Genomic DNA, 26,175 nt, shown 5'->3' on the forward strand with positions numbered 1-26,175 from the left:
ATAAGCTCTCAGCTATTTTGAATTTATTTTGAATTAATTTCAAAATAGTGGTTTGGCTGTGTAGAAGTTAGTAAAGTTATTTTAAAATAACTTTGCTGTGTAGACATACCAAGGCACCTCTGGACCAGTGGCAGGCACACTGTCATATTTGGCTGCCTCAGCGAACCCCTATCAATCAGGATTAGCTCCCCCTGTAACCATACATGGATGGGTTACAACAACGGACGTACTCGTATGTCAGAAACTGCTACTGGGAGCCGATTTTGAGAGCAGCTGCTTGTGACGCTACACCTGCCCCCCCACCCCTTTGTTTCTAGCTGCACGAGTCTTGGCAGTCTCCACAGCAAGGCCAGGTGAGAATCGTCCCCGTAGCGGCTCCGTGCGCAGGCAGGCAGGCTAGCTCGCTCGCTCCCTCCCTCCCTCCGGCTAGAGAAGGGGGCAAATGGGGAGCGCACATAGTGGATCCCGTCCCTTCTCTTTGTGGCACCGCTGGACTTGTCTGGTCTAGGCGCAGCTCTTCCCGATCCCGACTTGCTGCATGTCCCCAGTGCAGGCAGCAGCAGGCTGGGTTTCCTGCGCACGTCGGCTGCCCGTCCGCCAGGAGTGGGAGGAGTCGGGCAGATTGTCCTCGCCGGGCCCTCCTCCTCCTCCCTCCCCACCTGACTAAGAGGGGTCGGGGGAGGGGGCAGCATGGCCTGTCCGTCCAGCCCCTTCTCCAGCGCTCATCTGCCCCGGGAGTGTCGCTCTGCTTCTCGTAGGGAGACGCGGTGCGAATGGAGACAGAAGCCAGCCCGCCCGGCCTCGCCTTCCCGGACTCCCCGCACAATCCCTGGTACCGCTCCGCCTGGCGCGGCGGGGGGTAGGCATGCGGGAGCCGCCCCCGGCAGCGAGCCACCCCCACCACCCTGGGCTCTAGCCAGCCCCCGGCTCCCCACGAGCTCGTGGCCCGGACAAGCTTCGCGGTGGCGGCTGCTGCCAACATGGCCGATCTCTGAGAGCTTACCCTGCCGCCGGCGAACCGCATCCGCCCCCCTTCTCCCGAGCTGGGCATTAGGCCACGCGCTCCCGCGCACCCCTCTCCTTCCGCAACCGCTCCCGACCTTGCCCCGCATACCCGGCGCGCTGGGTCAGCTCCTCCGCTGGATCCGGGTAGTCCGCCCCGCCTGCTGCCCCCCTGCCCGCCCATTTACGACTCATTTTGTGTCTTACACAGCAAAATGTTCATCGGGGGACTGAGCTGGCAAACCACGCAAGGTGAAGCTCGCCGGACAGCCGCCGCTCCCCGTGAGCCCCGGCCGAACTTCGGACCTGGCACCCGCCACCCAAACTTTTCCAACTCCCTGGGCTCTGCTCTGCCTGGCCCAGGGTTGTTACTCCTGCGGGCCCCCAATTTGCAGGGCTCCCTTGATGCCTCTTTCCAGGAAAGGTGGTGGTGGGGAGTCCCATGTGTATGTGTGTGCATCTCTTTTTGCCACCAAGGGTCTGCTCCTGGCTTCAGGTGCTTTCTCCATGGGTTGGGCTGCATGGTGGGCAGAAGGCCCCATGGGGCTGGGGCTGGTGCTGGGCAGGGGTCCATGGCCTTGTGTTCTGGTTGCAGAGGGCTTGTGGGAATACTTCAGCCAATTCGGGGAGGTGAAGGAGTGTCTGGTGATGAGGGATCCGCTGACAAAGAGATCCAGGTGAGAAGATTGGCCCCTGCTTCTCCTTTGGTCCCCACCAGAGCCAGGCCTGATTTTAACCAACTTTCTCCCTTCTTTCCATCTTCCTCTCCCATCTCCTGCCTTGGATTCGGGGTGCAGGGGGTTTGGGTTCATCACATTCATGGACCAGGCCGGTGTGAACAAGGTGCTGGCCCAATCCAGACATGAACTGGACTCCAAGACGGTGAGGTTTCTTCTCCCATCTAAGTGGATTCATTTGTTGACTGAGCTTCAGTACTTAGAGCACCAATTGATTGTGGTTTGATTCCCAATAAGGGGTTATAAACTATTAATTACAGATAAAGAATTATCCCTCCTTTCTACATTCCAGTGATGGTTTGTTAACTCGATGCTCTTCTGAGCTCTGGATTACCAAGTATGGATTGATTTGTGAATGTTGGTGTATTGATTATGAATCCCATGTTATAATTTTCCATTCTGCCTATTGATTGCAAGATCCCTTTTGAGAAACTGATTGTGGCACTTGAAGAGTTGAAAAGACTGAATACATTCAGGACTGCACAAGAAAAAATGTGTCCATGTGAAACTAACCGTGTAACCGTGTCTATGGGGACAACTGTCCCTAAGTGGAGAGGACATGCAGAGCCTTACACTCTTGGGTGAGGGCCTCTCTTAGTCCCTTATAGAAATACAGCACCCCACAACCTTTGGTAGGCTTTTCTCATCTCTTGCATGCACCAGTCATCTGCTATTTTGCCATAAATGTACCCCCTCCATGATGGGCACTTAACCCTTACAAAGAACTAGGCCTGTTGTCTCTGATGATGCTATAGATAGACCCATGTCCCCCTCATTGTTGAGGAGTTGTTGTCTCATGCTCTCTTATGACTTCCCCAGGATACAGGTTTGCAATGACTATGAATTCCTGAAGTTTATCATGTCCTAGTGTGCTCAGAAGGTGCATTTTTGGGCCATCTTCTGCTCTGAGATATCAGAGGTGCTTCCATTCCCCAGGGTTGTGCATCAGTTCTTGCAAATACTGGCTGCTCTAGCCACTTGCTGTACGTCTACACAGCAGGGCTAAATTCGAAATAAGCTATGCAACTTGAGCTATGCTAATTGCGTAGCTTAAGTTGAAATAGCTTATTTCAAAATTGGGAGCATCTACATAGCACTTATTTCTAAATAGAGCACTTTTCCTCTGACTTCCCTTACTTCTCGTCCAATGAGGGTTACAGGAGTTGGAGTAAGTAGTCCTCTGGCTGGACATTATTTCGACTTTGTCAAAATAACTTTGTGTGTAGAAGCACACTTTATTTTGAAATAATGTCAGTTATTCTGAAATAATGGTGCTGTGTATATGTACCCTTGGTGAACTTGTAGACAGTTCTTTGTAGAATCCTCGGGTCTCTCAACATAGACTGTCAGTTTCTGTATTGTAAGCCCTTGGCATCAGGGAGATATGTAGGATCCATATATGGGGGATGGTTGTTAGATGTCTGAGTGTGATTGTTAGAGATCTTTTGTCTGAATAGTTTTCATTATTTTTGTGCTGTTAAATTCCTCTTTCTTAATACTGCCCCCAGGAGTGGGGATGCAAGTGGTGGGGGCACATTTGGGGCGGGGGAGGGGGGGAAGCTCCAGTTCTGAACTAATGAGAAGTCCACATGTAACTTGAACTCTAGTGAGGCAGTTCAGACTTCAAATTCTTTATCTGAGTTGAATAGAGAGAGCGGGAGAGGGAGATCCCTTTCTTGAGGCTTACAGCATGAGCAGCGGTGAGATTTATGTCTGTTCCTGTTTAACTGCATGGATCATTCCCTTTGTATACAGGACCTCCCTCCCCATGAGAGCTCCTGCTTAAACCTATTCCAGCTGCCTTTGCAGCGTGCAGATTGCCAGGAGTCTTAGGGTACGTCTAGATGTCTCAAAATAGCGCGTTATTTTGAAATTTGGCACTGTGTAGATGTGCCAAATTTCAAAATAATTCAAAATAAGATACACAATTTGCATATCTTATTTTGAGTTCAAGGTGCTGTGTAGATGCACCCCCAAAGATCTCATCCTCTCATGAGAGTGGTGCAAAGTTAGTTTTGCTTTGATTATGATGCAATGTTTTGGGATGGGAGCCGGCTTGTTTTATTTTATAGTCTGTAAACATGGGCTCTGATGATGACTCTGTGGGATTGGCCCAGCTCTCTCTTAAAGGCGAGTGATGGATGTCAATGGCGGCAGCAGCATTTCTGGGACAAAGGTGGTGTAAAGAACATGTGGAGCTGGCCATCCATTGAAATTCTCTATTGCACCTGGCTTGCTGATTGTGTGTTGAGGAAGCAGTAAGAATGGTGGCAGGTTCTCTAGGGTCCTTTCTTTATCAGGAACTTTTTTTTTTAGTTTAAATCTAGGCTGAATATTTTGGGGTATGTTGCCTGGTAATTGCTTGGTTAGGATCTAAGTCTGATTTGTATGTGTGGTTCAGTTGCTCAGTACCCCTAAAATATGCTGATTTTGTAGTCCTGTGTGGAGCCTTAGGTATGTTTTTTTTTTTCCCTCTTTAGTTGAAAATCTCTGCAGTTAGTCATGGACTAAATGACACCAACTCATCTGAATCCTAACTTAGGCTTTTATAAAACTTTGTGGGAAAAGGCTCAGTGTCCTGAAACTACAGCCCATTCTCTGTCTTTGGAGTCCTGGTAAACAGCACTTGGTAGACAATGTCTGCACAACTTGTTGCTTGTTTTCCAATTCGTCCTATTGTAATTAATGTTGTTGGCCTGATTCTCTGGAGGGAACCTTGTGCATTTCAGATGTCTCTTTGTAAGCTAGATAGCAGCCTACAGGGGTTATTTATGGAAATGCTTGATACCAGAGTTGGCTTTGCTAGCTCAAGGTAACAGATTTGCATGCCTTTGTAAAGCTGCAGCCGGTTGCTGCCTTCAGTTTCTCTCTGTGCTCTAGAAACAGTAATATGTGAGAGAGAGAGGGGGGCGATGCTGTTGGCATTTTCAGATTCACTAGTAACTGATGTAACAAAGCTGGCACTAGAGATATGACAGTTACGCCTTTTTGAATCACTTCAGATCCCAGCTACTGGATATAGATAACACAGATAATGATGTCCGCAAGTTAAACGGAGTTGCATGAGCTTACATGGGAATTAAACAATGTTCTGTGGCCTGAAGAGTGGTCATGAAGGGCCCAGTTGTGCCCTCATTTACACTTGTGAGGTCAGTGGGCTTCCATGAATATAACCATAAAGCTTAGTAACTTGCAATTAAAGTGACAGACATTTAATTAACACCCCCAACCCTTATCTGATACTGGTTTAATTGTTTTAGGACATTATCTGAGGAACTCTGAAGACCTTGTGTTCAAATCTTTATCACATCCATAAGTGATACTGAAGTAAAACTTTACCAGATTTTTGGCTTTAATACCAGGGTTATAGGAAGAGGCTACCACCACTTCTCCTTTAATTATGAAAATTCCTGCATTTGAAGAATTGCCCCTTTCTAGTACCTTGTGTCTTGTATTGGACTCTCTCCCTTCTGAGCAACTTCAGTTATGCATTTGTAGTTGGTTGGTCGGGCCTCGGTTTGCCAACAGCAATAGCTAGTTGTACAGAAGAATTTGTGAAATTACTGCCTGCCCCCTCTAGCCAGGTGGCTATGTTATCTCTGCCCAGTTTATCACACTCAGGGTAATGAGAAAATGAGGCCTGGGCTTAACTTTGCCATGTATGAAAGCATCTTCTTGGCAGGAACTGAATGACACTGGCTGAGAACTAAGGGTATGTCTACACTACCCTCCTAGTTCGAACTAGGAGGGTAATGTATGCATACCGCACTTGCTAATGAAGCCCGGGATTTGAATTTCCCGGGCTTCATTAGCATAAGCGGGGAGCCGCCATTTTTAAATCCCCGCTGCTTCGAACCCCGTGTAGCGCGGCTACACGGGGCTCGAACTAGGTAGTTCGGACTAGGGTCCTATTCCGAACTACCGTTACTCCTCGTGAAGTAACGGAATAGGACCCTAGTCCGAACTACCTAGTTCGAGCCCCGTGTAGCCGCTGTCCTCTGTCCCCAGAATTCACTGAGGATTTCTGTACTAGCCAGGAAGCCAGAGGATTGGAATGGGAGGAAGTGGGAGGAGAAGGGAAAAGTGCTCAGATGTCCCTATGAGGCACCAAGAGGGTATGTCACTCTGTGTTTGGCACTCATAAGGGGAGGTTTATTTATGTCCTTCACTTTTACCTCTGTTTACTTATGTGCTGAGTTTATTCTAGTTTGTGAATCAGAGTGGCAATGGGAAGGTAAAGGGGAGTGATTTGAAGAGGTACTGAGCTTTGGATTCTGTATGACAGATGAAAGGATGAAGGAAGCGAGAAAAACCAGCCTGGAAAGTGGAACAAATAGCATGGAGAGGAGCTAGAGAGATGGAGTTTCTTTGTGGGCTGTTTGAGTTGTTGGGTTAATGGGACAGTCTTCTCAGCTCCTCTGTCAGCTGCAGTCTTTCCAACTGTGGGCTGAACCAGACCCTCCTTTAGCACAGGTCTTTCGATGTGGATTTGTAGATGTGGATCATTTCTAGTGTAAAGGTAACATTACAAGAGTTGCTGGGGGTGGGGACTGTAAATAATGAGGTCATGGCTCAGAAGAAGGGGCGACTTTGTGGGTGTTTGGTTATCAGTGCATTAGTCTTTTCCTTGTTTATTTTGTGGAGGTATTAAGAATAGTACAGCCATGCATTCATCCACTGCTGAGGCCAGCAGAATGTGCACCACCTGGATATTGGTGCTGAGATAGAGGCACTGCAGTGGGCAGCAGGGTTATTAATAAACCAAACAGGCATATCTAGCACAGTAGAATTATTGGACCTGATTGTGTTTATTGTACAGCATATAACCTGCAGAAGGGGCAGTAGTTTACTGTGTGATTTGATGACAGGAGTCTATATCTGTCCATATTGCAACTTTTTGTACTTGGGACTCTTCTGTTTAATTCACATCTTCCTTTCTCATGTGAAGGGAGGGGGGGGTGTTAATCCACGCTCTTGGGGATGAAGTTCTTTGATTTTTTGTGTGCTGACCATTTCCTGCTCCACTATTAACTAGGTGAGCTCTTGTACACTTAGCCAGAGTGAAGGGGAGAATAAGGAGCGCTTGAATATGATATTGCTGGTGCAGGGTGGCTGAGGTGCAGTGTGAACACAGAGGACTGGTTAACAGAGACTGCTAATCCAGCCTGTGGTGTTCCATCTTGTGCTGAACTGCTGCTGCTGCTCACATGTGTATAGAATGTTGCATGCTGGGAACTGTAGTCTCCAGGGATTGCACCTCTATTAGATGAAAAAGATGTCTGCAGTCTACTTATGCTCATTAGGTATCTTCCTTGGGTTTCTGGCAAGCGATCCGTTGGGAAAAGTTTGTGGAGATCTTATATTCATGAATGAAATGTAGGCAATTGAAGTGTGTTCACCTGCTCTCTCCCCCATGTCTCTTTCAGATTGACCCAAAAGTAGCATTCCCCCGCCGAGCACAGCCCAAGGTAGGTAGCATGTGCAGCTTTTACAAATTGAAAAGGGACAACTCAAGGAATTTGAATTCTCTTTGTGCCTTTGTCAAGAGGGTGCTGGAAGGGTGTCTTGGTGCATCTACTGGCACTGACTTAATCTCTTCCAACCTTAATGATGAGCTTTGGTGCCCCACCTCCAGATTTGCATTCTGTTGTGCATGATCTAAATCATTATGGAGCTTTGAGATGCTCTTGTGATTGCCAGAGTGGGGTTGGAACCGCTCAAGCTCCACTTCACTGTGGTTTGAGTGTGCTTCATGGAAGGAGCTGATGAAATGCAGAACTCTGCTCAAGAACATATCACCTTCTGCTCTTTGGTAGCCTGCATCTGGAACCTTAGGGCCTGCAAGAAACATGAAGTCATTCCAATCTGTGGCAGAAGACGTGTAGGATGACCTGGGGAAAAGTGTGGGAGAAAAGACTTTGTTTTGTGGACTGGCCAGGTGCCAGCACTAGAAAAGGCTAGAGAGTGAAGGACGTTGGGCCTCACCTGCACTAGGAGGGTGGATGCTCCGTGGAAGTGAGCAGCTGTGGGGGTTCTCTCAGATGCTCAATGGGAAACTTGTAAGTGCGGAGTGAAGAGCAAATTGGCAACTTGCCTTCAAAGTGGAGTAGCGATTTGGAAGTCTCATTTAACTGGGCTGGGGAATGAGAGCCTACAATCACCCCCAAGTACTGCAGCGGGAGAAAGGACTGGTGAGGAAGAGAAGGGGAGGAGAGAATTGCAGAGTGGAGGAAGAGAATGATTGGGGGGGGGGGGGGGGGGAGAGAGCACAGGAGCTGAGAACAATTAGTGAGCAGGTATCCTGAATAATGAGCCAAGAAGCACATGGTAGGAATTGGGTTAATTCCATTAAGCAGTTTGGTGACAGAAGGTGCTTTAGTGTTAGAACAGGCTGCTCTCCAAGCCATGGAATTGCTGCGCATTAGCCCTGTGCTCCTTGGGATAATTAGGACCATGTGTTCCTGCTAGAGCAGGGGTGTGGCCAAGGGGCTGACGGGAGGATGCAGCTGGAGCATCAGTTCAAAGAACAGCCGTGTGTCTCCTCTGGTTCCTGTGGGTGGAGGACAAGAAAGGGGAGGGTTTCTTCCTTTGCCTTCTCCCAAATGCGCAGGAAGGCTTAACTGGGAGTTTGCTCTGGCTCCTTAAATCTGATATCTTAGGAAAGGGAGTGGAGTGAAGCTTGTAGGAGTGGACGCTGCACTATTTTCAGACCTATGGGCCATGGAGATCTCCCCCTCACTTCACAGCCATGCTCTGCTTTCCCGTTTCAAGGAAACTGTGGGGAGGGAGGGTGTGTTGGGGATTGGCAGGGTGACAGCAGTGCCCTGTGTGAGTGACAGGAGGGTTGGGAAGGAGATGGCATCACTCTGTGTGTTTGCTAGGAGGTTTGTGAAAGTGGTTAGCAGGGGAGAGCTTTTTAACATGCTAAATCTGTCCCCAGGGGGTTAGCGGGGAGAGAGTGGCAGTGCCTGGCAAGTCCCCTAGGCAGTTGGTGAGCTTGTGCATGCTGCGGGGGGGGAGAGACAGCATTATTGGGGGATGTTTGGATGGTGCTGAGATTGCACTTGAGCGATGGAGTTTCACAGCATGAAATTTCTGGGGCCTGAAACATGTCCTCCATTAGATACAGTGTTTTGTTAGGGGACTCTGCTCCTCAGGACAGTCTTCCCATGGAATACAGTGCGTAGCATGTTCTTCAGCTTTCAGCAGGGGAGGTTTTTAGAGACAGATCTTGTTTTCTGCTAACTCTGTCCCTGTCCTCCCCTTTCCCAGATGGTAACACAGACAAAGAAGATATTTGTGGGGGGTCTCTCTGTGAACACTAATGTGGAGGATGTGAAACAGTATTTTGAGCAGTTTGGGAAGGTAAGTCTGATGAGTGAGGTTGAATCAGGGTGGTCTTTGTGCTGGGAAGGAAGGGGTGTTTCCTGGTGATCAGTGTTTTGCTCTACTGCTGCTATGCCACCACTTCTGGGGTAGAGCACAGCAACTGTTAAAGTGCACAAAACCATTACAGAATTACTTAGGACAGGAAATGAAGGATACCATAGGCAGTTAGAACTTGTCGGGTATTTTAGAAAGGTAGAATGTAATTATGTTGGAATCTTGCCAGCACAGAGGGGTTAGTACCCTAACTTTTGCAAAAAGTGCCATGAAATGTTGAATGACCATGACAGATGAGGACTTCAGAATTTGTGTCTTTTTTTTCTAAAAGATGGCACCAGCAGCACCCCAGGGGAGGGTATAAGATAGCTTTATGATGTGTGAATGCCTTAACTTTTGGAGAGAAGAAAATGGTTTGGAACAGAAGAAGATGCCATCACCAATTGGCTGTGTCATATCAATGTTGCTTTCAGGAATTCTTTATCACCTGTAAAGTTAGATTCTTCTTCTTCTTCTTCTTCTTGGAATGGTGCTGTCCGGTACCTTTGCTTTGTCTTGTGGACTGATGGATATGTGCATCCTGGGATGAACAAAATATACATCACAGTAACTTGCAGCTACTTAATGCTTCCAGTCAGTCTTGTAAGAAAAGGGAAGTGCTCTGGGAATCAATATATACGTTAGACACTTCTTTACATTTTTTTCTGTAGTCTAACACAGAAAGTAAATGTGCTGTCTCCATATGTCCTGTTCCATGGTGATATCTCTAGAGTACCATTGCAGGAGTCATGAGCCTGCACAATGGCCACAGAACTGTTTTGATCAGTAGTTAAAAGTCAGGGGCACATTCCTCTCCATTTAGCCTTAAGTTCCATAGAGCACAAATACTCCATATCTGGTAATCGTCCCTCTGCCTTCCAAATGGAGTATCACAGAACCAACCTCTCCCTTCGGTCATGTAAGACTTAGAGCATTTGTACATGTCTTAATATATTTGTATAGTTTGTTTTAGTTTGGAGAATGCACACTTCTCCTTTCTAACTTTTTGACTGTTTTATCAGGGTTATCTTGGGCCTTGCTGGAGAGAAAATGCTATAAAAAGATTGGCTTTAAATAATGTTCCTCTTGGCCTATGTTTCCTGCTTCATAAAAACACAAAAAGTGACTTTCATGCCTGGGGAAATCCTGTGATGGCTTGTAAGGGCCCCTTCTAAAAGGACCAAAAGAGAAAACAGTAGAACTTTTTACTGTCATAGGCTTTGGCGGCACAGTATTCTAGGAGACCTTCTGTGGAGGAGTGTCTAGGGCTGTGTTAATGTGTCTTTTGAAATCTTCCTTAGGGTATGTCTACACAGCAACATTATTTTGAAATAATGAGTGTTATTTTAAAATAACATAGCCCACATCTACACAGCAGGCAGTTATTTCGAAATAATGTCAAAATACTGTCAAGCTGGAAGACTTCTGATTCCAACTCCTGTAACCCTCATTGTACAAGGGGTAAGGGAAGTCGGAGGAAGAGTGCTCTATTTTGAAGTAAGTGCCATGTAGATGCTCCCTATTTCGAAATAAGCTGTTTTGAAACAAGCTACGCAGTTGACATAGCTCAATTTGCGTAGTTTATTTCGAATTAAGCTCTGCTGTGTAGACTCACCCTTAGAGTGGAGGCCAAGAGAGAATTCAGAGGCAGAAAGGGAATGTCCAAAGTTTAAAAGATTGGTTCCCCCAGCTAAGATGCCAGGTTCCTTGGACAGGACTGAAGGGAGAAGTTCATACAGTGAGCCTCCTGGGGAAAAAAGGAATGTTCCAGAAAGCATCCTGTAGTTGGACCTAGGTTAACTCTCTGATGTAATTGGCCTGCTTGGATCATAGGAGTTTCCCCACAAGGAAGGGGCCTCTTAGATCTGGGTTGATTGGAGTGATCCTCAGCTTCAGGGCATCCTTCTGATTCACCTGGCCACTCCAACAGAAATATACACCCTCAGAGCTCTTGTGCAAGGAATGTCCCCATTCTCAAAGCCAAGCCCCAGCTGCTTCTCCTGGGGGGAGGGGTCATTTCCAAAGAGGCTCTCTCCAAAATAGTCTCCTACTGGCCATCCTATTGGTGGGGATGATTCCTTGGTGTTGCGATTCTGAGGCAAGCCAGTGCCTCCCTCAGGACTGGAGGGTTCTCAGCTCCCATGAGATCTGAGTTCAGCATGGTATGGTATCCAGGCCTAGGAAATACTGTTCCACAACAGTCAGCTATTGTTCCTCTTCCTGGGGAGACTTATTTTAATACAGTGACATCTTTGGAACCTTATGTGTTCTCCTGGAGAACCCCATTAAAGTGTTACACAGGATCTCCTCCTTAGGGGTACCCTGCCTCTTTTTTGTCTGGTTCTGTGGTTCTCCCACATCTTCAGTTTAAGAAACTGAGGTGACCTAGGTTGTCTCCTCTGCCCAGAAAGTCTTCTCCAAAGAAGGCAGTCTCCTTCGGGACTACCTGGCCCCTCTCTGACTCCATATCTAGCAGCACCAGTGATCCACAGCACATTGGTACTTTGAGAGGCAGGAATTGGTGAGGACTGTCCTCTAAGGTCCCCCTTGTACCTTAACAACAGCCTTTACTACTACTCCCCCTCTGCTGTGACACCAGTGTCTCCCAGGGTTTGTCAGACACTATGTGGCTTCGATTTGTCAGACTCCTAGATCCTTCTGCCCGTTCCCAGGGAAAGATTTGGATTGTTCTTCCAAAATCCTACATCAAGCTCAAGCATGCTCTCAGCTGCAAGTGAAACATTTTAAAGCTGGGAAGTTGTCATCTACTTCTGGGGCAAGAGGTTCAAACAACTGAATGTGTTGAGGTGGAAGATTAATTGCTAGTCAAGCCTGACACTACAAGCCTAGGAATGTGATAGATTCTCATTCAGGTTAGGAACTATTGAGAAAAGCTAAACGTACACACATCCATGGGTCCGGACTTAATGCATCCGAGGGTACCGAGGGAGTTGGCAAATGTCATTGAGGAGCCTTTGGCCATTATTTTTGAAAAGTCGTGAAGATCGGGAAAAATCCCGGATGATTGGAAAAAGGCAAATGTAGTGCCCATCTTCAAAAAAGGGAAGAAGGACGATCCAGGGAACTATAGGCCGGTCAGTCTTACCTCGGTTCCTGGAAAAATCATGGAAGGGATCCTTAAGGAATCCATTTTGAGGCACTTGGAAGAGAGGAAAGTGATTAGGAATAGTCAGCATGGATTCACCAAGGGCAAGTCGTGCCTGACCAATCTGATTAGCTTCTATGATGAGGTAACTGGCTCGGTGGACGTGGGAAAGTCAGTGGATGTGATATACCTTGACTCAAGCAAGGCATTTGATACGGTCTCCCACAATATTCTTGCCAGCAAGTTAAGGGAATATGGATTGGATAAATGGACGGAAAGATGGATAGAAAGGTGGCTAGAAGGCCGGGCCCAGCGGGTAGTGATCTACGGCTAGATGTCAGGATGGTGGTCGGTTTCTAGCGGAGTGCCCCAAGGTTCGGTTCTAGGACCGGTTTTGTTCAACATCTTTATTAATGACCTGGATGAGGGGATGGATTGCACCCTCAGCAAGTTTGCGGATGACACTAAGCTAGGGGGAGAGGTAGATATGCTGGAGGGCAGAGATAGGGTCCAGAGTGACTTAGACAAATTGGAGGATTGGGCCACAAGAAATCTGATGAGGTTCAACAAGGAGAAGTGCAGAGTCCTGCACTTGGGACGGAAGAATCCCAAGCACTGTTACAGGCTGGGGACCAACCAGTTAAGTAGTAGTTCTGCAGAAAAGGACCTGGGGGTTACAGTGGATGAGAAGCTGGATATGAGTCAACATTGTGCCCTTGTAGCCAAGAAGGCTAATGGCATATTAGGTTGCATTGGGAGGAGCATTGCCAGCAGATCCAGAGATGTCATTATTCCCCTTGATTCGGCTCTGGTGAGGGCACATCTGGAGTATTGTGTCCAGTTCTGGGCCCCCCACTACAAAAAGGATGTGGACGCATTGGAGAGGGTCCAGCGGAGGGCAACCAAAATGATTAGGGGGCTGGAGCATATGACTTATGAGGAGAGGCTGAGGGAGTTGGGTCTGTTTAGTCTGCAGAAGTGAAGAACGAGGGGGGATTTGATAGCAGCCTTCAACTTCCTGAAAGAGGTTCCAAAGAGGATGGAGAGAGGCTGTTCTCAGTAGTGACAGATGGCAGAACAAGGAGCAATGGTCTCAGGTTGTGGTGGGAGAGGTCCAGGTTGGATATTAGGAAAAACTATTTCCCTAGGAGGGTGGTGAAGCACTGGGATGGGTTACCTAGGGAAGTAGTGGAGTCTCCATCCCTAGAGGTGTTTGTCTCGGCTTGACAAAGCCCTGGCCGGGTTGATTTAGTTGGGATTGGTCTTGCCTGGAGCAGGGGGCTGGACTTGATGACCTCATGAGGTCTCTTCCAGCTCTATGATTCTCTGTTACTTTAAATCAGGATTGGGTGCCTATTTAAGACAGGTTCTAACTCAGCCAGAAGGCATGGGCATGATGCAGGAATTACTAGGTGAGTTCCTATGGCCTGTGTTCTGCAGGAAGTCAGGTTAGATTATCACAGTGTTTTTTTCTGGTCTTAAAATCTGTGAATTGCCAGCTGTCAAGACTGCCAAGGTAGCTATTGCAAGATGTAAGTTTGTCTAATCAAAGGCAGTATCTTGAGTCCCGTTTCAAAGCCAGCAACACTGTACTGATCTTCCCATTTTGATCAGTGTTCTGAAATTTTCTTTGAAATTTTTCTCCCTCACTTTCTCCTTTTTGCTGCTGAGAACAAGAATATGAATGATTTTTCTCTGCCTTTGGCATAAGTAAAAATGAAAGTGCACATGGGGAAAATCTTAGCCATTGGTCAAGAATAAAGGGATTTAAGGAAAAACCAGGGAGGGTGAGGTACAAGCAACCCCCCCCCCCCCCCAAAAAAAAACCCCTTCAAATATTTGAATTTTTTGGACACAAAATGGAAAATTACAAATAAATATAAAAAAGCTTTTCCTTTCAAAGGCTTTTTTCTTCTTTTTATACAAAATGCTGTGAACAAATGTTGACCAGCTCCCTTTATTAAGGACAAGATGCAGGATTGTGTGGAATTGTTTGAGGAAGCCCAGATGTCTCAGCATACCCCCAAAGAGTTCATTGATGTCTCAGATACCACCATACTAGGACTCTGAACATGCTTGGGTTCCTTAGGAAACACACTTAGCTCAAGTATCCGAGGGGTAGCCGTGTTAGTCTGAATCTGCAAAAGCGACGAGGAGTCCTGTGGCACCTTATAGACCAGTGTTTCTTAAACTGTTCCGCAGTACACTGGTGTGCTGTGGAAAACAGAATTCAAAATGGCCACCCTTAAAGGGGCAGGCAACCTTTTTTTCTCAATAACTTCCCCCTGACCGTTTTTCCCCTCAACCTTCTTTTTTTTTTTTTTTTTTTTTTTTTTTCCCTTCTCCACAAAAAAATCCTTGGTGTTCCTCATTTAAAAAAAATTGTTTGTTGTTCCTCGGTCTTAAAAAGTTTAGGAAACACTGTTAAGCTATGTCTACACTCGAGGCTTCTTGTGTGAGAAATACACAAATGAGGTTAAGCGTGGAATATCGCAGAGCCTCATTTGCATATCTAATGAGCCGCCATTTTTGCGGAAGAGGCTCTTGCGCTAGAAGGAGCTGTCTATACTGCCCCTTCTTGCCCAAGAAAACCCCTCTTGCGCAATGCCGCTACGCTGATTATTTTCAGGAATAATGGCATTGCGCAAAAGGGTTTTTCTTGTGCAAGAAGGGGTAGTGTAGACAGCTCCTTCTGGCACAAGAGGCTCTTCTGCAAAATGGCGGCTCATTAGGTATGCAAATGAGGCTCAGCAATATTCCATACTTAGCCTCATTTGCATATTGCTCGTGCAAGAAGCCGCAAGTGTAGACATAGTCTATAAAGCGAACACATTGGTGCTTCGTCAGCTGCCCATGAAAGCTTATGCTTCAAAAAATCTGTTAGTCTACAAGGTGCCACAGGACTCCTCATCACTCTTGGCTCAAACTCTTATCTCTACTACGATACAAGCCAAGGTCATTGTCAGTGCTGTTCCTCACTCTGGCACACCGAGTGCAATGGATGGGGATGGGGAGGGGGAGAGAGGGATAGCTCAGTGGTTTGAGCATTGGCCTACTAAACCCAGGGTTGTGAGTTCACTTTGTTGCCTGAGAAGGAGTTTAGTAAAATTTGGATGGGTAAGGCCTGCCAATCTGATCAGAAAAAGATCAAAGTGCATCCTCTATCCCCAGTCACAGTTCAGTGGAACCACAAGGCTCCCTCTCTTGAGGGTCAACAGGTGATGGACAGCAACCACACCTTAACTCAGGGAATTAAATAGAAAACAGCTTTATTGATAATGGAATATTGATTATGATCACCACAGCAAAAACAATAGTAAGAACACAAATCACATGACATCCTTCCCAAGATGTCATTAACACAGTCAACTCAAAACTTATCTAAGTGTACAAAGAGTAATAATAATCATAATAATTCCTACACACACAGGCTATGTCTACACTGGCCCCTTCTTCGGAAGGGGCATGCTAATTTTGAATTTGGGAATAGGGAAATCCGCGGGGGATTTAAATATCCCCCGTGGGATTTAAATAAACATGGCCGCCACTTTTTTTCCAGCTTGGGGAAAAGCCGGAAAAAAGCATCTAGACTGGCGCGATCCTCTGGAATAAAGCCCTTTTCCGGAGGATCTCTTATTCCTACTTCGAAGTAGGAATAAGAGATCCTCCGGAAAAGGGCTTTATTCCGGAGGATCGCGCCAGTCTAGATGCTTTTTTTCGGCTTTTCCCCAAGCCGGAAAAAAAGCGGCGGCCATGTTTATTTTAATCCCGTGGGGGATATTTAAATCCCCCGCGAATTTCCCTATTCCCAAGTTCAAAATTAGCATGCCCCTTCCGAAGAAGGGGCCAGTGTAGACATAGCCACAAGGATCCTAGGGTTGGATGGAGAAGGGTGGCTTCCCTTCCCCTGGAGACCTGGGAGCAAGTGTTAGTAGGATTCCTAAAAGCAGACTTAAGCAAGATTAAAGAAAGGAAAAGAAGCCATTATAAAAGAGAGAAATAGAAATAAGTCCTTAGTTTCTCTGACCTTATAAGTGTAACCCTTCTGCCAGGACAAGTTAATTGCAGCAAGGGCCAGGTTCAGTATCTAGGGGTCTCCTCCCAACAACATAATACAATGCCGGCTCGAGCCCCCACCCAGTGACCTGGGAAATCTTACACACACCCCTGGGTGCCTCAAAGAGGCAATTCTTCCCCTCTCGCAAGCACAGAGCCTCGGTATAGCAGGAATCTTTAATAACACAAGGTAACCGACATCAGCATTGAAGTGGGAAAACACCACAACTCAGATTCATAAACCAGACGTGAGCAAAGACCCACCCCCCAGCCACAAATGACCCAAGGTCCCCAAAAGTCTCTGTCCTGGGTCAGTGCCGCCCCAGGGTTCAAAAGTTCACCTGGCAGGGTTTTTCCATCCCAACGTGGGTGCAATGGAGGGGGCAGGGTTTGATACACCTTGGCTGTGTCCACACTGGCATGAATTTCCGGAAATGCTTAAAACAGAATAGTTTTCGTTATAAGTATTTCCGGAAAAGGAGCGTCTACATTGGCAGGCTGCTTTTCCGGAAAAGCGTCTGTGGCCAATGTAGACGCGCTTTTCCAGAAAAGAGCCCCGATCGCCATTTTCGCGATCGGGGCTTTTTTCTGGAAAAGACTACTGGGCTGTCTACACTGGCCCTTTTCTGGAACAGTGTTCCGGAATAAGGACTTATGCCCGAGCGGGAGCAGAATAGTTTTTCTGGAATAGTGGCTGATTTTGTACAGTAGAGCGTCGTTGCTTTTCCGGAAATTCAAGGGCCAGTGTAGACAGCTCGCAGCTTATTCCGGAAAAGCGGCTGATTTTCCGGAATAAGTGGCCCAGTGTAGACACAGCCCTTATGTGGTCCACCGGTGGCTCCGCCTCTCCGTAGGTTTCTGCTGCTGCCGTTGACGCAAATCACTCCACCTGCTGTCCTGTGAGCCGCTCCAGCCGTTCCACGGAGCAGTGTCTGTTCCACCAGCCTGCCTCAGTCCACGCTCCCCGGCCACCAGCTGGTAGGTCCCGCAGCTGCTCCACCGGCCGCCCGTCGGTCATCCCCACCAGCCGCTCACCTGCGTCCACCAGTCGCCCCCGCAAACTGCTCTGCTTTGCTAGTAGCTCAGCAACAGTGATTTCAGCTCACAGTAGAAGAGCCTCAGTGCAAGTGCACCATTGGCCCACAGTGAAGCCAGCAAGAGGAGGGAAGGAGGAGGAATTGGGGGCTGTGTCTAGACTGGCAAGTTTTTCTGCAAAATCATCTGCTTTTGTGGAAAAACTTGCCAGCTGTCTACACTGGCCATTTGAATTTCTGGAAAAGCACTGACGATCTTATGTAAGATCATCAATGCTTTTCCGGAAATACTATGCTGCTCCCATTTGGGCAAAAGTCTTTTTCCAAAAGACTTTTGCGTAAAAGGGCCAGTGTAGACAGCACAGTACTGTTTTTTTGCAAAAAAGCCCCAATCGCAAAAATGGCAATCAGGGCTTTTTTGCAGAAAACTGTGTCTAGATTGGCCACGGATGCTTTTCTGCAAAACGTGCGTTTGCGGAAAAGCATCCTGCCAAGCTAGACCTGCTTTTCCAAAAATGCTTTTAACAGAAAACTTTTCCATTAAAAGCATTTTCAGAATATCTAGCCAGTGTGTTTTGGGCCCTCAGACAGGGCCCCCACAACCAGGTACAAAGACCTATCCCCAACCTCTCTGACTGGGTTTGGAAGCCATGCCCCTTGTCTAGCAAGTGCTACTTAGTTTATGGTGAAACAGTTCCACTATTTGATTCACATAATCAGGGTAACAACACTCTATCCCCCCTGCCTCAATAACCGAGAAACTTGAGATCCCACAGTGGTCAAAGTGACCATTTGGCTGCTGAGAGCACATACTAGGCAGGGTGGGCGTGCCTATGCAAATGAATCAGCCCCTGAAGTCTTTTTGCACCACTTGCCACAGTTCACCAACAGATGTCAGGGTAGAGCTTATCCTGAACCTGCTTACATCCTCCCCCCCCCAGCCAAGAATTTGTTGTCCCGACAAATCACACCCCCTACTATACCCACTCACTGGTTCCCCGCAAAGGGCCTCAGGAAGCCCACTTTAGCTTGTACAAGCCTGTGTGCTAAATGTATGGGCTCCTCACTAATCACCCCAGGTGCATCATAAGTTAACCGTTTTACTGGTCTTATTACCCTGTCGAGAATCTGTTCCCATGGTGGGGAGGAACATCCTCTTGAGTGATGGATGGTGAGGTTACCTCTGCTGGCCCCTCGGCTATTGGCATAGGCCCGTGCATTTCTAGTTCTAACAGTGGAGGGTCAAGGGTGCCCTGGACATCCTCCCCCTGTATGTCTCCACTGTCCAATAACCTGTTTGTGTCATCACACGGGGGTCCCACCAGCGGCACAGGGATGTCAGAAATGGGCCTAAATACTTCCGCCATGGGGTTTAGGGCGGCAGAGGGGGAGCTCTTGTTTGGTTTAGTTGATCGAGCCTGAGATCTTGTGTCCCTTCCAGGATACACCATGCTTGCATCTTCCTCCTCAGACTCACTCTCGGGTGTGCTGCATAGGGGTAGGTTAACTGCAGGGGGATGGCTGTCCATGGCGGAGGGTGGCTTCGGCCTAGCACCTTTGGTCTGCCCGTTTGCCCTGTCGTGGCTAATCTCATAAGGGGTGCTTACCAATTCCCCCACAGGGAGCAAAAGGTTCCTGTGTACTGTCTTTGTGTGCCCTGGACCCTCTTCAGGTTTGATCTTGTAGACCGGCAGATCCCCCAGCTGTTCTATCACCAAGTAGGGCATTGCCTTCCATCTGTCAGCTATCTTGTGTTTGCCAGCAATACCCAAATTTTGCAGCAGGACTCTGTCCCCGGGCTGGAGCTCTTGCGAACGTACCCTGGCATCGTAGCGATGTTTATTGCGGTCTGCGTTCTTCCGAGCCGCAGCTGTAGCTAAGCGATAAGCATCCTGCAGCTTTTCTCTTAGTTGGGATGCGTATTGCTGATGAGTTTCATAACTATCTCCATCCTCTGATACACCAAAGCACAGGTCTATGGGTCATCTTGGTTCTCGCCCAAACATAAAAAAATATGGTGTGGCTTCCGTAGCATCATTCCTTGTGGCACTGTAGGCATGCACCAGAAATGCGACATGTTGGCTCCAACTTGCCTTCTGCTCTGGTCGCAAAGTCCCCCAACATATCTAATAGGGTTCGATTGAACCTCTCTGGCTGAGGATCCCCTTGTGGGTGATAGGGCGTCGTCCTAGACTTTTTAATTCCTGCTATCCTGAGTACCTCTTTTAGAAGGTGACTCTCAAAGTCCCGCCCCTGATCTGAATGTATCCGGGCTGGGAATCCATAAACTGAGAAATATTTTTCCCACAGTACTCTAGCAACAGTGGTGGCCCTCTGATCACGTGTGGGGTATGCCTGTGCATACCGCGTAAAATGGTCGGTCACTACTAGGATGTTCCCAATGTTCCTCCTGTCTACTTCTAGAGACAAGAAATCAATGCATACCAGTTCCAAAGGTTTGTTGCTGGTGATGTTCTTGGGATATGCAGCCCTCGTGGGCAGTGTTTTCCTTTGAACACATCGAGCGCAAGTCTCACATTTCCTGCGAACATCTGCAGCCATCTGGGGCCAATAGAACCTACTACGAACAAGTTCCAGGGTCCTCTCCATCCCTAAGTGTCCAAAGTCATCATGAAGGGCCCTCATGGCCAGGGCTCTGTACTCTTTAGGTAGCACTAGTTGTGTCCGTTGCTTTTGTAAAGGGTCGGTGGTCATTTGGTGCAGCACTCCCCGAATCAGTTTTAGTTTGGTCCATTCTCTCAATAGTAGTTTACCCTCTGGGTTAGGTGTGACAACCGCCGCTGGGCTTCGCTCATCCCTTTTGGCAAGTAGCGTATCACAAATGTTGGCATCTCGCAGCTGGGCTTCTTGCCAATCAGCCACACGGAGCATGGGCAAGGGAGATTGGTTCAGGGCAATGTAGTTCACTAACGCAGAGGACACGCATTCAGGGGGCAGGCCCAAAGCTTCTGCAGCACACCCATGGAGGCTCTCAGGGGCCTCGGGCTCTCGGCGACTCACACTGCAGATAGCTCTCACCCCATCCGGGGGTATCACAGCAACTTCGGATGCCTGCGGACGCCTGGACAATGTATCTTCATCTACATTGCTTCTCCCTGATCAGTATTGAATGCTGAACTCGTAGCTAGCCAAGGCGGCCACCCATCGCTGCCCTGTAGCATCCAGCTTAGCACTTGTTAACACATAAGTCAGAGGGTTGTTGTCCGTCCATACCTGGAACTGAGCACCATACAAGTAGTCCCGAAATTTATCAGTGATGGCCCACTTCAAGGCCAAGAACTCCAGCTTGTGGATGGGATAGCGAGATTCACTGTCAGACAGTCCTCGGCTGGCAAAGGCTACGGGTTTACGTTGGCCTTCCACTTCCTGGTACAGCACAGCCCCCAGACCCTCCAAACTGGCATCAGTATGTAGGAGAAACGGTCTGCTTGGATCAGCAAAGACTAGGACGGGAGCCTGAGTTAGGCGAGTAATGATTTCCCGAAAAGCCCTTTCACAACTCTCATCCCACCGTGGCCCAAGCGGTTCAAAAGGGCCATAGTGTCTCTGCACAGGAGGCTTTGGAGGTCTCCTCTTATTCTTGGTCTTAGATTTGTTCTTGCTGGACTGGTATCCCCTGGTAAGATCATTCAGCGGTTTTACAATCGTAGCGTAGTTCTTCACAAATCTGTGGTAGTAGCCACTGAATCCAAGGAAGGTCTTGAGTTCTCTGTAGTTTTGTGGATGCGGCCAGGTAGTGAGAGCTTCTATTTTATTGGGATCAGTACTCACACCCTCTTGGGACACGATGTGACCCACATACTTCACCAAGGTTTGGCAGAACTGGCATTTGTCAATTGAAAACTTCAAACCATACACCTCCCAACCTATCAAGCACTTTAAGAAGTCTTTCCTCATGCTCCTCCAAGGTTCTTCCAAACACAATCAGGTCATCCAAGTAAACTAACACTTGCAGTAGATTCATGTCTCCCACTACTTTCTCCATAAGACGTTGAAATGTGGCAGGGGCCCCAGAAATCCCTTGGGGCATGCGTTCGAACTGGTAGAACCCTAATGGACAGATGAAGGCTGTCTTCTCCTTATCCTCTTCTCCCAGAGGGCTCTGGTAGTATCTACTCCGAAGATCCAATACAGAGAACCACTGGCTACCCAACAGACAGTCCAAGGCGTCTTGTACTCGAGGCATGGTGTATTGATCAACTGTAGTGCGCCCGTTTAGGGTGCGGTAGTCGATACACATCCGGATTTTCCCACTCTTCTTACGAACCACCACAATAGGTGAGGCATAGGGGCTGTGGGACTCTGTAATGATACCATTCGCGATCAGCTCTTGAAGATGATGGTGTACATCTTCCATCTCTGAGAGAGCGATCCTCCTAGACCTCTCCCTGAAGGGTCGGGGATCTTGAAGCCTGATGTGGTGTTCCATCCCCTTGGCACATCCCACTCATGCAGTGAGAATACCTTGGATCTCTCGCCAAGCTTCTTCGTCAGGCGATCCTTCCACTCCTCAGGCAACGGTGAGTCCCCGAAGTCAAACTTTGCAGGATCCAACAGCGGTGCTTCAGCTTCACACTGGGGTCTCTCAATGGTTTCAGGCTCAAATATGTCTGCAATCTTCTGCCCTGGTCTTACAAACACTTCACGGCTCGTTTCATTAGCAATCAGTATAGTCACCTCTTCCTGGGTTTCAGCAGGCAGGCTTATGACACCACTGAGGACCAGTACTCCTTCAGGGAGCCCTCCCTCGGTCGGCTGTTCTTCCACTGCCAATGTTCACTTACTGCCTCTCAGGCAGGTACTCATGACAATCGCTTCTTTTTCTGTCATTGCAGGCACTACTAAGGGGACCGGGCGCGCATACCTCAATGCTCCCACTGGCCAGTCAGGCATTGCTTTTCTTGTGTCCTCAATTTTTCTATAGGCTGCAGCACAATGGGTGTGTATCACCAGGGTGTTCAGATATTGGTCCCCTGCTCGCTGTCGGCAGTAATCTGCAAGGACCTTGAAAAGGCTGCAGTTGGTCCCTATTAGCACGGACACCTCAGAGGCCCCTTTAGGGTCAGGGCATATTAAAGCAGCAGTATCCACCTCCTGTCTTACCCCAGCGATATCTTCTGGGAATTCCAGGTGTACTAGGATATATCCCTGATAGGGGTATTCATCCAGGCTGAGGCCACACAGGCCAAGCCCTTTAAGGGGCTGTATAGGCAGATGCCTAAGCACCTACCGGTAGAAAGACTGGAATATGATAGTCACTTGGGATCCCGTGTCAAGCATGGCTCTACATTCTGTCCTTTCAACCTTTACAGTGACCTCCGCCCGAGGTCCTATCAATCCTGGTGGGATTCGGGCTGCATGGCTCTTTCCAGGGGAGCCTCCACACCCTGCAGGCCTGGGCAGCTCCCTTCCCAGGCCCTGGGGCCATTTCCCGACTCTCCCCAAATGGTCTTCAGCTTTTGATAAACTAGCGTGGGATTCTCTGCATTGAGACACCTTGAGGCGATGTGCCCACCCTGGCCACACTGGTAGCAGAAGAAGGATTGTCCTCTCCCTTGTTGCCTGGGTGGGGCAGAGGCTCTAAATATAGTCTTCTGGACTGTGGTAGCAGAAGGTGCCTTGTACCTTGAGATATTGGCTGAATCAATGGTATTCTCTAGTTTGGCCACTTGCTGTGTCAGGGCCTGCAATCGTTGGGTAAGTTACTCTTGAGAATTCACCATGGCTGCGTCTAGATTGGCATGATTTTCCGGAAATGCTTTTAACGGAAAAGTTTTCCGTTAAAAGCATTTTCGGAACAGAGCGTCTAGATTGGCACGGACGCTTTTCTGCAAAAGCACTTTTTGTGGAAAAGCGTCCGTGCCAATCTAGATGCACTCTTCTGCAAAAAAGCCCCGATCACCATTTTCGCAATTGGGGCTTTTTTGCGGAAAACAAATCTGAGCTGTCTACACTGGCCCTTTTGCGCAAAAGCTTTGCGCAAAAGGGACTTTTGCCTGAACGGGAGCAGAATAGTATTTCCGCAAGAAGCACTGATTTCTTACAGTAGGAAGTCAGTGCTTTTGCGGAAATTCAAGCGCCAGTGTAGACAGCTGGCAAGTTTTTCCGGAAAAGCGGCTGATTTTCCGGGAAAAACTGGACAGTGTGGACACAGCCCATCAGTACTGTGGGCGTTTGTATGGGTATTGTGCCTGTCGCCAGGTGTGGCTGCACCTCCCAAACCACACCAGCTGCCTGCCTCTCCTCTTCCTCTCGGACCTCTTTTATCAGCCGAGAGTAACTGGGTGGATTGTCTTACCGTTCCCTCAATCGAAGGTGAAGAAGGATCGGGTTCTGATATTGAATTCCTCTCACAATCTGAGTCAATCTAGTCCGGTCCATTTGCTCTACTGCTACTGCTCCCCTCATGATGGCTCTCTGTAACAATTTCTCCAACCTCTGGATAGAGGCAGAAACCTTCTCCCCCTTTTGTTGCTTGGCACTGAGGAACTTGCAATAAACATCCTCTGAGCCCTCGGTTCTCCCAAAGGCATGATCAAGGGCCTCTAGACAGTCCTTCACCTTGACCCCAGGGTTACTGAGCTTCAGGGTGAGAATCACATCTAGGGTTGGTCCCCTGAGGCACTCTTAATCGCCTTCTCTCTTCAGCATCAGGCACCGCCCACTCCTGCAGCATCTCAGTGGTGTGTTCCAGCCAAGGTTCAAATGCCTCCTCCCCAGGTATTGGGGTGGGACCCCTAGAAAACAACCTCAGTTTGTGATAGGGGCCTGACTCAGGGTGGGGTGGCACAACCTTCTCTAATGCCTGCCCCAGAGCCTTCACCCAGTCATCAGGTGATGGAGTAGCCACCCGGGGTGGGACTCCCGGGTCAAGGCCCAGCAGACCTGGCATATCAGCCAAAGTCTTTCCCTCTTTGCACAAACAGGCTGACATTTTCTTTAAAAACTCTACATCTGAGGCAGGGGCAGGTAAGGGCTGGCTCCTAGTGGTTATCACTGTCCACTCGCTTTCTTCCACTGCTATTGTGCCTGGGACCTGCAGAGGGTCTACAGCCGATTGCAGCTCACATAATACAGCAAAAGCCCCCTGCTCCCTCACAAACATACGCCCACGCATTTTGCACTTACTCAGGTACTCAGTGGATGTCCTTAACATAGGTTCTATCGAGCCCTCATCAAACATCTCTGACACCCCCGGCCAGAAGACAGTTCTAAGGATTAAGAGTCATCCCCTTGCACCAGACCTCTAGCAAGTGTAAGGCCATTATGCAAACTGTAAATTTTCCCGAATCTAACCGATTAAAACACCAACAACAATAATTTTTGGTTTTCCCAATTTAACGGATTGCCCATAATGTGCTGGCGAGGGGTACTGACCCAGATAATCCCAGACGAGCCCCCAAAAATGTAACCCTTCTGCCAGGACGAGTTAATTGCATCAAGGGCCAGGTTCAATATCTAGGGGTCTCCTCCTACCAACATAATACAACGCCGGATCGAGCCCCCACCCAGTGACCTGCGAAATCTTACACACACCCCTGGGTGCCTCAGAGAGGCAATTCTTCCCCTCTCGCAAGCACAGAGCCTTGGTATAGCAGCAAATCTTTAATAACACAAGGTAGCCGACATCAGCATTGAAGTGGGAAAACACCACAACTCAGATTCATAAACCAGATATGAGCAAAGACCCACCCCCCAGCCACAAATCACGCAAGGTCCCCAAAAGTCTAACACCCCAAAAGTCTCTGTCCTGGGTCAGTGCCGCCCCAGGGTTCAAAAGTTCACCTGGCAGGGTTTTACCATCCCAACCTGGGTGCAATGGAGGGGGCAGGGTTTGATACACCTTATGTGGTCCACCGGTGGCTCTGCCTCTCCGTAGGTTTCTGCTGCCGCTGTTGACGCAAATCACTCCGCTACACTCCACCTGCTGTCCTGTGAGCCACTCCGCCAGTGTCTGCTCCGCCAGCCCCCCTCAGTCCATGCTCCCCGGCCACCAGCTGGTAGGTCCTGCAGCTGCTCCACTGGCTGCCCGTCGGTCATCCCCACCAGCCACTCACCTGCATCCACCAGTGACCCCCACATACTGTTCTACTAGCTGTCCCATGATCTGCTTTGCTAGTAGCTCATAGTAGATTTCAGCTCTTCAGCAGTATGGCACCAGGCTCCCCTCAGTACACAGTGATTTCAGCTTGCAGTAGAAGAACCTCAGTGCAAGTACACCATTGGCCTACAGTGAAACCAGCAAAAGAAGAGAAGGAGCAAGTGGTGTGTGTTGGGTTCTCAGACACAGGAAATCCACTTTCCTCCCAGTGCAAAGACCTATCTTCAGCCTCTCTCAATCAGACTGGGTTTGGAAGCCATGCCCCTTGTCTAGTGAGTGCTACTTTGTTTATGGCGAAACAGTTCCACTATTTGATTCACATAATCAGGGTAACAACACTTTATCCCCTCTGCCTCAATAACAGAGAAACTTGAGATCCCACAGTGGCCAAAGTGACCATTTGGCTGCTGAGAGCACATACTAGGCAGGGTGGGTGTGCCTATGCAAATGAATCAGCCCCTGAAGTCTTTTTGCACCACTCGCCACAGTTCACCAACAGATGTCAGGGTAGAGCTTATCCTGAACCTGCTTATATAAAGTAAGCATCCTGGGGCAGATAGCTTTCTCAGCTGCATGCCGATTCTGCAGGCCCAATCTCCTGAGTCACTAGGCCTAAATACCCCTTTTGGTGCCAAAGCGCTCCGGATATGCAACCCATTTTCCATAACTGGGCCTAACACCCCAAGATTGCTGAGG

General features: G+C 48.4%; 1 protein-coding gene across 2 annotated transcripts in view; it reads left to right on the forward strand.

The window, feature by feature from the left end:
* The first annotated feature begins 377 nt into the window (after positions 1 to 377).
* The window catches only part of LOC102456144 (RNA-binding protein Musashi homolog 1-like), an 84,644-nt gene continuing 58,846 nt past the window's right edge, over positions 378 to 26,175 (forward strand). Inside the window, exons 1-6 of one of the 2 annotated variants that reach the window (XM_075915708.1) lie at positions 378 to 832; positions 1,214 to 1,254; positions 1,598 to 1,679; positions 1,800 to 1,884; positions 7,166 to 7,207; positions 9,012 to 9,104. In XM_075915708.1, the coding sequence (XP_075771823.1) occupies positions 774 to 832; positions 1,214 to 1,254; positions 1,598 to 1,679; positions 1,800 to 1,884; positions 7,166 to 7,207; positions 9,012 to 9,104 (402 nt within the window). In that variant the 5' untranslated portion in view covers positions 378 to 773. The remainder of the gene's footprint in view (positions 833 to 1,213; positions 1,255 to 1,597; positions 1,680 to 1,799; positions 1,885 to 7,165; positions 7,208 to 9,011; positions 9,105 to 26,175) is intronic. The other variant, XM_075915709.1, reaches the window with a different exon arrangement.

This window comes from Pelodiscus sinensis, unplaced genomic scaffold (genome assembly GCF_049634645.1).
Source record: "Pelodiscus sinensis isolate JC-2024 unplaced genomic scaffold, ASM4963464v1 ctg38, whole genome shotgun sequence".
Taxonomy (NCBI): domain Eukaryota; kingdom Metazoa; phylum Chordata; order Testudines; family Trionychidae; genus Pelodiscus; species Pelodiscus sinensis.